The sequence below is a fragment of the Procambarus clarkii genome, chromosome 34 (assembly GCF_040958095.1).
Source record: "Procambarus clarkii isolate CNS0578487 chromosome 34, FALCON_Pclarkii_2.0, whole genome shotgun sequence".
Taxonomy (NCBI): Eukaryota; Metazoa; Arthropoda; class Malacostraca; order Decapoda; family Cambaridae; genus Procambarus; species Procambarus clarkii.
The window spans coordinates 7,847,743-7,858,467 of NC_091183.1; the positions used below are offsets into that span (position 1 = coordinate 7,847,743).

Consider the following 10,725-nt stretch of genomic DNA (forward strand, 5'->3'; position numbering starts at 1 on the left):
GGTTACTGGTTCCATGATTTTACTGAGTATATGATAAAGATGGGACATACTAATAATGACCTTGATAACATCTTTTGTGAATATTGTGATACAGACAAGTTCCATTCCTTGTCTTGTAGGTAATGGTCTAGAATGGATGGTGGCAGCATTTCGTCTTCTACTATCTACTCTTCTACTTCTACTATCTATTCTTCTGCTTCTACCTATCTACACCTTTCCCTCCACCCCTCTCTAAACTCTCACTTGCAACTAATGACCCTCCTCGCTCCTCCCACCTCTATACCTCTCACCCCAAACCCTCACTAATTACTTCACTATTCATTTCTTTCCTTTCGTTTTCTCTTATACGTTTGTGGCAGTGACATGTATTCTAGAGTTCTCTCTAGAGTTTCGGGTAACTGATCAAATTACGGCGCCTTGTAGTCTTAGCACCTAGGTAGTCAAATACCTAGGTTACAAGGTGTGGAACGAGAGAGGTTGCCTGTTACGGACCCGAATCCAGTGTCCGAGCCTGGAGCAGTGACGGACCACGCCATCTGTGGGTCAGCTCCCGAAACCCCCTCCAAATGGACGCCGCCACCTAGTGAGGACGAGATATACTGGCCGCAAGGGCTAGTTTCCCGTCCTGATCAGCTCATAACACAGCCGCTGCTGACCTCTGGTGAGGTGGAGCTTAGACAGCAACGCCATCTATGTTGTGGATACGTCGGGCGTTTGTGTCTAAGCCTGTAAGTGAGGTGCCCTAGAGTGTCCCTCTCACTGATGACGTGTTTGATTACAGAGTCGACCTGGGACTGCTGTAACGAGCATTGGATCAGTCTACCCAAGGCAGCCGTCTTGTCTCCAGGTATTTGCTGCAGCAGCTGTGAGTCGCCCCCCGGATGAACACTATGGTGTTAACCTGCCTGTGACGTGGCAGCTGAAGGATTGTCGTACCCGGGACTGACTGGTGGAGACGCTTAACCACTGGGGCGTTGTGGCAAGGAGAGTGGTCTGTGGGATCACACGAGGCTCCTGACTAGGGCTTGCTACCCTAGTATCGGTCGTGGAGTGGCCTAACCAGCGTTGCTGATTTGGAACCTGCCAGCTACAGGCTGGACTTGTGGTTGATGGCCTCCACGACGGTGCCCTCAGTGGAACTGTGATTTGGCTGGCCTGTGGCCAGGGTAGACTCAGAGAATCGAAGGATTCGTCATGAGGCCACAAGAGGACCAGGACCTTAGCATCGTCGAGCATCGTGGAACACTCCGCGTCTTCAGAAGAAGACTACTTTGTAGATAATAGTGTTTATACCCCTCCCCCTGTGTAACCTTTTATATATTATTTATTGGTGGCGGTAATTATATTATTAAGTTTTTGCCTTTATTTCCCTTCCCCTTTTATTTACTTGCGTTACGGATCACATCCCTTGAAAGCCACTACTAGCTTGGGGCCGGACACCCAAACTCTACTTACATCAGAGAAAGAACACGGTTGCGACCCGAGAGGGCCGTAACATAATTGCCATCCCCAGCGGGATCCGACCCCTTGTCAAGTATGTTTGACAGGGGTGGTGAAGTGGCGTAATCCCTGTAAATAATTCCCCCTGTGTGTGACTATTAGGACGTTATACGTCCTGTGCGTTGCTCGGAGTGACTAAGTGCAATATTGTGCAGTGCGGTGCTCGCTGTGATTAAGTGCAATATTGTGTAGTGCGGTGCTCGGTGTGATTAAGTGCAATATTGTAGAGCGATGTGCTCGCTGCGATTAAGTACAATATTGTGTAGTGCGGTGCCCGGAGTAATTACATGCAATATTGGCAAGTGCAGTGTTTGGTGCGATAAAGTGCAATGTTGACGTAGAACAGTGCTCGGTGCGTTAAGTGCTAAAGTGAAGCGGTGTGTTAAGTGCTAGTGTACCAAGTGACGATTGTGGGGTAAATTCCAGGCAGCTAATCTCTCTTTTTCAAATTGATTTAATAAAATAAAGTTATGTCTTATTTATTTTCTTAGTAAGCAAGTATTAATTAAATGGACTGTATGTACTGGTAAACTGCCTGAAATCTTCTTACACACTATTTGGAGGGACAATTGGTAGCCTAAACCACTTTGTTATGGTTCCTTCTTAAACTACCAATTGTTTACCTTTAAAACTATTATTTCAGTTATTTCATTATAAGTAATTAATTATAACTACTGCTACTGCTATAATGTCTTAGCTGTGCCAGTAGAATGGGCCTAGTAAGGCGTGTAGGTGTAGCCTCAAGATGGGTGTGGCCCTGCCTCTTTGTGCCACGTAATGGCGGCTGGTGGGAAGGACAAGGCTTGGCAAACAAGTAGTTAATTATGTGTATGAACCAACTGTCTGCACAGATTCTTGAAGCTCCTCTCACAATTTACCTGTATGGGATGCAAGGAATTAATCAAAGTTCCCTAAACATATCAATTACAGGTATGACATGAACTGTGGGGGCTGTTATGGGGTACACGTACGGTGTTTTTGGGGATGTCCTACGACATAACCATCTACATATTTATATTAATCAGTGCACTTGAATAATAAACAATACTTGGTAGACGGATACAGTAGTTGTTGTGATGTTGTTAGGCTGTGTGGCTGGTGTTGACACGTAAATGGGGTGTCTAGCTGTTTACACCAGTTAAGACAGCGTGGTATGCTCATCCCATGTTTTGTTGTTATTGTATAGACGCCTTCCTCTCCGGGGAGACGCTCTTATGCTCTGGTTCTTCACTCAAAGTAATTTTACATTAACAAGGGAACCTAGCTACTATTTGATGTAAATAATTATATTCATTCTTAGTGATTACTTTTTTGTTAACTTTAGATACTAAACTAATCTATTAACAATGTTTCATAATGTAAATATACGATGACTTTGATGACGTCACGGAGTCGATGACGTCACGGAGTCTCCCATTTTCCATCCTGAAGGGAGTATAGACTAGGGGAGACTGTGTTATTTGTGTGTGTGGTTGTGTGTGTGTGTCGGTTTCCCGACATAATTCCCAGGGGCAGAACACGGGTCGAAGTCCCGGTAAGGACTGCGATCACTTTATTCTTCTCCCTCAGAATTATAGTGCTGCTTTAATTTGAGTTTACATTGTTGTGCAGCAGTCCGTTGGGGACGTATGTCCCGTACTGGCGTATCGGGTGCTGGAAGTCGTTGTACGTCTTCTTTCCTGGCCAGTTCTAAAGGTACTAATTTCTCTAAAGTTTTGAGAGTAGTGTTGCCTTTGCATTTTACTTTCACTATTCTCAAGATGCCCTGGCTGTCTGGATGAACAGAGACTATTTCTCCTATAGGCCACTCCGAGCGTGGTCCGTCACTATCCACCAGAACTATGTCACCAGGGTTCAAGTTAATTCTGTTATAGGGACTGTTTGCCCCGTAATGATACTCCCTCAGAGCTGTTAGGTATTCACGAGTCCATACGTCATTCCACCGACTTATCACCCCTGAAAGATGTTTGAAACGTTGAACCAAATCACTCTCTTTGACATATGAAGGATCCTCTGGTTCCTCATCCGTAAGGGACACAAGTGTTTTGAGAGGTCTCCCATACATCAAATGAGCTGGACTTAATGGTTCACGCTGCAAAGCATCATCAGAGAGGTAGGTAAGTGGTCGGTTGTTAACTCGTGCTTCTATTTCTATGATTACTGTTTGAAGCTCCTGAAGGTCAATCTTTTGGCGGTGTAGGGTTTTCCGTAAAGACCGTTTCACCGTACCAACCATCCGTTCATAGAAGCCTCCATGCCATGGTGCTCTGGGAGGTATGAATTTCCAATAGCACTGCCGTTGAGTTAGGGCTGTGCGTACCTTGGGGTGTGTCCAGATTTTCCTCAGGCATGCTTCTCCTGCCACCAAGTTGGACCCATTGTCTGAAATCATTAACTTGGGACAAGATCTACGTGAAGCAAACCTGCGGAAAGCCTGTAAGAATGCTTCGGCACTCATATCGGGAGTCACTTCTAGATGGACTGCCCTTGTTGTGGCACAAGTAAAAAGACAGATATAGGCCTTTACTGGTTTCTTGTCTTTAGTGCCTGTCAGTGTTAGTGCTCCTGTGAAATCTACTCCTGTTGTCTCAAAAGGATGAATATGTACGACTCGTTCCTTCGGAAGTGGAGGAGGGCCAGGATATGGACACACTCTGGCATCGTATCTCCGGCATACAACACAGGATTTGATTATGGATTTTACTGTCTGTCTACCTTGGGGTAGCCAGTACTGTTGTCTTAATTCTGTGAGAGTATCTAATACCCCACCATGCAGAGTGCAGTATTTGTGTATATGTAACACAATTAGTTTGCTTACTATGTGGTGACGAGGGAGCAATATTGGATTTTTTGCTTCCAGATCTATGTCAGCATGTTGTAAGCGTCCTCCGCATCTTATCAAGTTATAATTGTCAGTGTCTAACCAGAGACCCAGATCATGTTGTAGCTTCTTAGGAACATTGTCAATTTCTGTCCCGAATGTGTCGGTCTGAGCTCTTTTAACCCAGTACCTTAAGGCACTAGGGAAATTATGCTTGATTCCTATTTTCTTTAGAAAATCAAACACTACTTGGGTGACACCTACAAGTTTGTTCAGTTCAGAGTACCGTGCAGGATCAATTACCAAAGTCCGAGGTAGTTCCGGGTTCTCAGTGGGAACAGTGACATTGGTCACAATGACTTGTGGCTTTTGTTCAGGCCACTGGTCGCTGATTAGCCACTGAGGTCCGTTGAACCACATTTCTGCCTTTGTTAATTGCCGTAAAGTCAGGCCTCGGGAGAGATAGTCAGCTGGATTCTCTTTAGTAGGTACATATCTTAGTTTATACCCTGCTGACAACTCTCGTATTTCCTTAACGCGGTTACTCACGTAAGGATTCTTACTGTTATTGTTTTTAACCCACTGTAGCACTGCCTCATTATCTGACCATACTACTGTTTCTGTAAAGTGGATGTGGCTTAAGGCCTTGATCAGATAATGAGCCAATCTTACACCTAGCAGTAAGGCTGTTAATTCCAGTTGTGGCAGTGATCTTTTCTTTAAAGGTGCCACTCTGGCCTTTGATGTGAGCAAATTGGCTTGCCCATTTGAGACCAGGTAAGCTACTGTACCATAAGCCTTTCCTGAGGCATCACAAAATACATGCAGCTTAATTGGTTCCTTTTCATTTACTGTTGTGTTCCTAGGGAACTTGACAGACTCTAGGATACTTAAATCTTTCACTAACCCTTGCCATTTTTCTTGTAGGGCAGGTGTTAGTAGATCATCCCAGCCTATCTTTTGTTGCCAACATTCCTGTATTATCATCTTCCCATTAATTAGTATTGGACTTAATAAGCCTAATGGGTCGAAGGGTTTGCTGACTTGTGATAGCAATTTTCTCATTGTTAAGTTAGTGGTATCTGTTTCCACTGACTTGATTGTCAACTGATCGGTTGTCGTGTTCCATTGGACACCTAGAACCTTTGTCATCTCGGGTACTTGGTAGTCGGGAAATTCAGTTGTGATCAGTTGTTTTAATTTATCATTGTTAGAGACCCAAGACTGGAGAGGCATATTGGCTCCCATTAATTCTCGATTGGCCTCATGGTATATGTCCAACAGCTTACTTTCACTGTTGGCTGTTCCTTGAAAGTTATCCACATACAGGTTTTCGCTAATTTCTGTCTTGTTCGGGCTATTGGACTTCTTCAAGTGCGTATCCAAGGTAGCTTGAAGCAGAAATGGTGAGCTCGTGGCTCCGAACAAAACAGACGCAAACCTATAAGTGATTATTTCACTGTTTGGATCATTAGGATCCTTAATCCATAGGAACTTTGTGTAGTTCCGGTCTTCTTCTTGAAGACCTACCCTAAGGAATGCCTTGCTGATGTCGGCCGTATATGCATAAGTCCCTATACGAAACTTTAACAGCACGTCATAAAGCCTTTGTGTTAGGCTTGGGCCTGTTTGAAGGCAGTCATTTAACGAAACACTATTCTGCCCCATCTTAGCACTGCAATTAAATACTATCCGTAGTGGGGTAGTCGCAGAATCCTTCTGAACATGGTGGTGTGGCAGATAATGTCCTTCCTTTGGGTTATCATTTGTTACAACTTCGATAAATTTGTCATCGAGCTGCTTCTGTATTATTTCATGGTACAACTTCAAGTTCTCAGGTTGCCTTTGTAAACGTAACACCTGTGATCTTAATTGATTTTGTGCCATGAAGTAGTTGATGGGTAGCTGAGGGTGATTCAGCTTCCATGGTAACCTGACCCAGTACTGATTATCTCTGTAGATAACTGAGTCTAGGTATTGTTTATAAGTCCAGTCATCATCTGGACTAGGTTGTTCAGGGACAATGCCGAGAGTTGCCAGGTCCCATAACTTATATACTGGGGGATCAAGCTCATCCTCGGAAATGTCTCTGAGTTGCAGTGGAGACTGTTCTCCTAGTCATGCAACCATTACTGTGTTGGCATGTTGGTGATCCACAGGTGCGGGTTGTTTTAGCCGTAATACTGGGCCTGTTAGTAAATAGCCACCTGCAGATGGTAACACATTCATACCGTGGTAATCTTCCTTTCCTATGATAAACTTATGGTAGACATCTGATCCCATAAGGATTCCAATATCGGAAAGGTTGTCCGATGTAATGTTATCAGCCAAAGGAATTCCCTTTTCTTCCAGGAATTTGGCTGTTGTTCCTAGACCTTCTATATACAGGTCTGTTGGAAATCTATCTACTACTAGTGCTGGTACCTTTCGTACATAACCTCCTAGTCGTACTGTGGGTCGTACTACCCCGTAAGTTCGGGTTCCCGAGTTAGTCAGGAATCCCTTTATGTTTATCCGTGTCTCCTCTACAGGTGTAAGTTTCAGTTTATCTACCAACTCCTTGGATATAAAGGTCAGTTGGGACCCCTGATCAAATAATCCACGTACGGTGGCTTTATTCTTTCCATTTCTAATGATCAATCGTGCAGTAGGTAGAGCTGATTTATGGTTAGACCTGGTTGTGAAGACACTTATGTCAGGTAACACAGTACAAAGTTTTACTGATGCTGTAGCTCCTTCCTCCTCCTGTGGTTTGGGAGACTTTATACTTGTGTCCCCACAAAGTGCAGTATGGTGTTGACCCTTATGGCACTTAGTGCAGATGCGCATTGCTGTTGTGCAATTGTCGGGATGATGTTCCCTTATACACTTGCTACATCTATATAACTCCTTGAGTCGTTTTATGCGTGTTGCACGATCAGGGTAGCGTTTGCAATTGTACATGGAATGTGATTGCTCACAAAACACACATGGTTTCCAGACATTATCAGTATCTTGAAGAGTCACCGTCTTGGGTGATGCGTTGACTGTAGGTTTGGAAGGACCAACTGCATATGTTCCTACACTGCCCTGATTCCACTTTGTGGAGGGGGAAGATGTTTTAGCTTTGTTTGGAGCACTGTTTGTACTCTGTTGTTTACTATTAGTAGCAGATGTGGGTTTAGATGTTTTTTCTTCTGGATTAACTCTTTCTCGTTCTATGATGGTTTGTAAACCCTTTGTAATCTCATTTACAGTCAAGGATGACTTACCTACTAATACAAACAACTTATCCAGTATGTCCCTGGGTAATTTCCGTGTCATGTGGACTTGTATTATCCAGTCTGACTCATCCAGGTTCACTTTATTTTTAAGTGCCTTGAGTATGGACTCAAGCTCCAATCTGAAGGTTTGGAGTGAGACTGCAGTATTATTTGGAGGTTTAATGTCTAACAGTCTCTGTGTTAGAATTCTGATAGTCCTTTCAGGTTTAGCGTAATTATCTTTCAGGAGTTGCACTGCATTGTCATAATCATCATCTGTGTGATTTAGATTACAGACTACCTGATACGCTTCATCCTTCAAGACACTCTGTAAGTATGTAAACTTTGTTGTTTTTGGCACATTAGCATTAGAATCCACAGAATCGACAAATTTGCTCCAGAAACCGTCCCAACTCTCGTCTTCTCTTCCAGAAAAAGTTGGTAAACTAAGTGATGGCAATTTGACTTCTGGTGCTGTCTGTTTCTGGGAAGTTGTGGTTACAATATTTATATTGGCTTTATGGGCATGTATGATATCATCAAAGTATTGCAACTGTGTAAACATTGTATCTTCATAATCGGAATGTTCTTGTATAACATCTTGTAATGTTTCTCCACCAACACTGGTATTCTGAAGTAAAACTTGATATTCTTTCATTTGTTGCAACACACGGTCATATTTGTTCCGTGCAAGCCTAAGATAATTTTCCAATGCTACATAGTTAACTGGTGTTTGTTTACTTATGTCATCACATGTGCTAATCTGCCGTGATAAATGATCCCTCAATCCTGTGAGGGTTATTTGGACATTTTTGACAGTAGACATTTTGGAAGTACTTGTTAGTCGTATAGACTATATTTAAATATACACTGTAAAATCATACACACTATAATTTGAGTGGTAGACCTGTATCAATGCTGGTATCCGCGAGTTAGCCCATCATTATCACTCTTGGTTGGTACAGAGACACAGGTTAACACTCAAAGGTGTAATGATTATAGTTAAATTGTACTAATGTTATATTGATATCATATTGACAACACAACTCGGGTTGTCTTAAATACTGCATAAAAATATGTACTTGCTAGGTTGTAATATGTGTTCAACTCTAGACAAGTGTAAAATTCTTACCCTTACACCAGGTTAGCACAATAAATTAGACTAGGTTGCTGTACAACACCAGCCTAAAATGTTCTACCCTTGTGCAAGAATTAGTAGTAAATGATGTGGCATGCAGTAAATGTTACAGTAATGGCAATAATAATGCAATAATACAAAAAAACATATATAAGTAACTTATAAGTAAAGTAGCCTCTTATCAACCTCTTGTAATGAAATGAAAAAAAAACACAATTGTTCCTTTAGTACTGTCAGAACAATAATAGTGCTTGTTGTAAGTTCTGTTTGCTATGAGATTGAAAAGTTAGGCTAGAAAATATGCAAAAAATATAGCAGTGTCTTCCTGCTATAATGTGTGTAGGTAATATTGCACTATCACTATATGTATGTATAATATCTAGTTCAAAGAACTAAATATAATCCGGTTCCGTAGGACCAAACAATGTGGGGTAAATTCCAGGCAGCTAATCTCTCTTTTTCAAATTGATTTAATAAAATAAAGTTATGTCTTATTTATTTTCTTAGTAAGCAAGTATTAATTAAGTGGACTGTATGTACTGGTAAACTGCCTGAAATCTTCTTACACACTATTTGGAGGGACAATTGGTAGCCTAAACCACTTTGTTATGGTTCCTTCTTAAACTACCAATTGTTTACCTTTAAAACTATTATTTCAGTTATTTCATTATAAGTAATTAATTATAACTACTGCTACTGCTATAATGTCTTAGCTGTGCCAGTAGAATGGGCCTAGTAAGGCGTGTAGGTGTAGCCTCAAGATGGGTGTGGCCCTGCCTCTTTGTGCCACGTAATGGCGGCTGGTGGGAAGGACAAGGCTTGGCAAACAAGTAGTTAATTATGTGTATGAACCAACTGTCTGCACAGATTCTTGAAGCTCCTCTCACAATTTACCTGTATGGGATGCAAGGAATTAATCAAAGTTCCCTAAACATATCAATTACAGGTATGACATGAACTGTGGGGGCTGTTATGGGGTACACGTACGGTGTTTTTGGGGATGTCCTACGACATAACCATCTACATATTTATATTAATCAGTGCACTTGAATAATAAACAATACTTGGTAGACGGATACAGTAGTTGTTGTGATGTTGTTAGGCTGTGTGGCTGGTGTTGACACGTAAATGGGGTGTCTAGCTGTTTACACCAGTTAAGACAGCGTGGTATGCTCATCCCATGTTTTGTTGTTATTGTATAGACGCCTTCCTCTCCGGGGAGACGCTCTTATGCTCTGGTTCTTCACTCAAAGTAATTTTACATTAACAAGGGAACCTAGCTACTATTTGATGTAAATAATTATATTCATTCTTAGTGATTACTTTTTTGTTAACTTTAGATACTAAACTAATCTATTAACAATGTTTCATAATGTAAATATACGATGACTTTGATGACGTCACGGAGTCGATGACGTCACGGAGTCTCCCATTTTCCATCCTGAAGGGAGTATAGACTAGGGGAGACTGTGTTATTTGTGTGTGTGGTTGTGTGTGTGTGTCGGTTTCCCGACAACGATGGCGGATGGTATCCCGCTGGGGATACCAATTATGTTACGGCCTCTCGGGTCGCAACCGGGTTCTTTCTCTGATGTAAGTAGAGTTTGGGTATCCAGCCCCAAGCTAGTAGTGGCTTTCAAGGGATGTGATCCGTAACGCAAGTAAATAAAAGGGGAAGGGAAATAAAGGCAAAAACTTAATAATATAATTACCGCCACCAATAAATAATATATAAAAGGTTACACAGGGGGAGGGGTATAAACACTATTATCAACAAAGTAGTCTTCTTCTGAAGACGCGGAGTGTTCCACGGTACTCGACGATGCTAAGGTCCTGGTCCTCTTGTGGCCTCACAACGAATCCTTCGATTCTCTGAGTCTACCCTGGCCACAGGCCAGCCAAATCACAGTTCCACTGGGGGCACCGTCGTGGAGGCCATCAACCACAAGTCCAGCCTGTAGCTGGCAGGTTCCAAATCAGCAACGCTGGTTAGGCCACTCCACGACCGATACTAGGGTAGCAAG

At 42.4% G+C, this 10,725-nt stretch overlaps 1 protein-coding gene across 1 annotated transcript; it reads right to left on the minus strand.

Moving 5' to 3' along the window:
* Positions 1-2,122: 2,122 nt before the first annotated feature.
* LOC138371082 (uncharacterized) lies at positions 2,123-4,603 on the minus strand. Its single transcript, XM_069335740.1, has 2 exons — positions 2,472-4,603; positions 2,123-2,378 (listed from the first exon to the last, which is right to left on the minus strand). The coding sequence occupies exon 1, from the start codon at positions 3,956-3,958 to the stop codon at positions 3,053-3,055; it is 906 nt and encodes a 301-aa protein (XP_069191841.1). The 5' UTR covers positions 3,959-4,603; the 3' UTR covers positions 2,123-2,378; positions 2,472-3,052.
* Positions 4,604-10,725: the final 6,122 nt, after the last annotated feature.

Coding starts and splice junctions, on each gene's coding strand:
- LOC138371082 (XM_069335740.1), bottom strand. CDS start 3,958: ATGAGTGCCGAAGCATTCTTACAGGCTTTCCGCAGGTTTGCTTCACGT.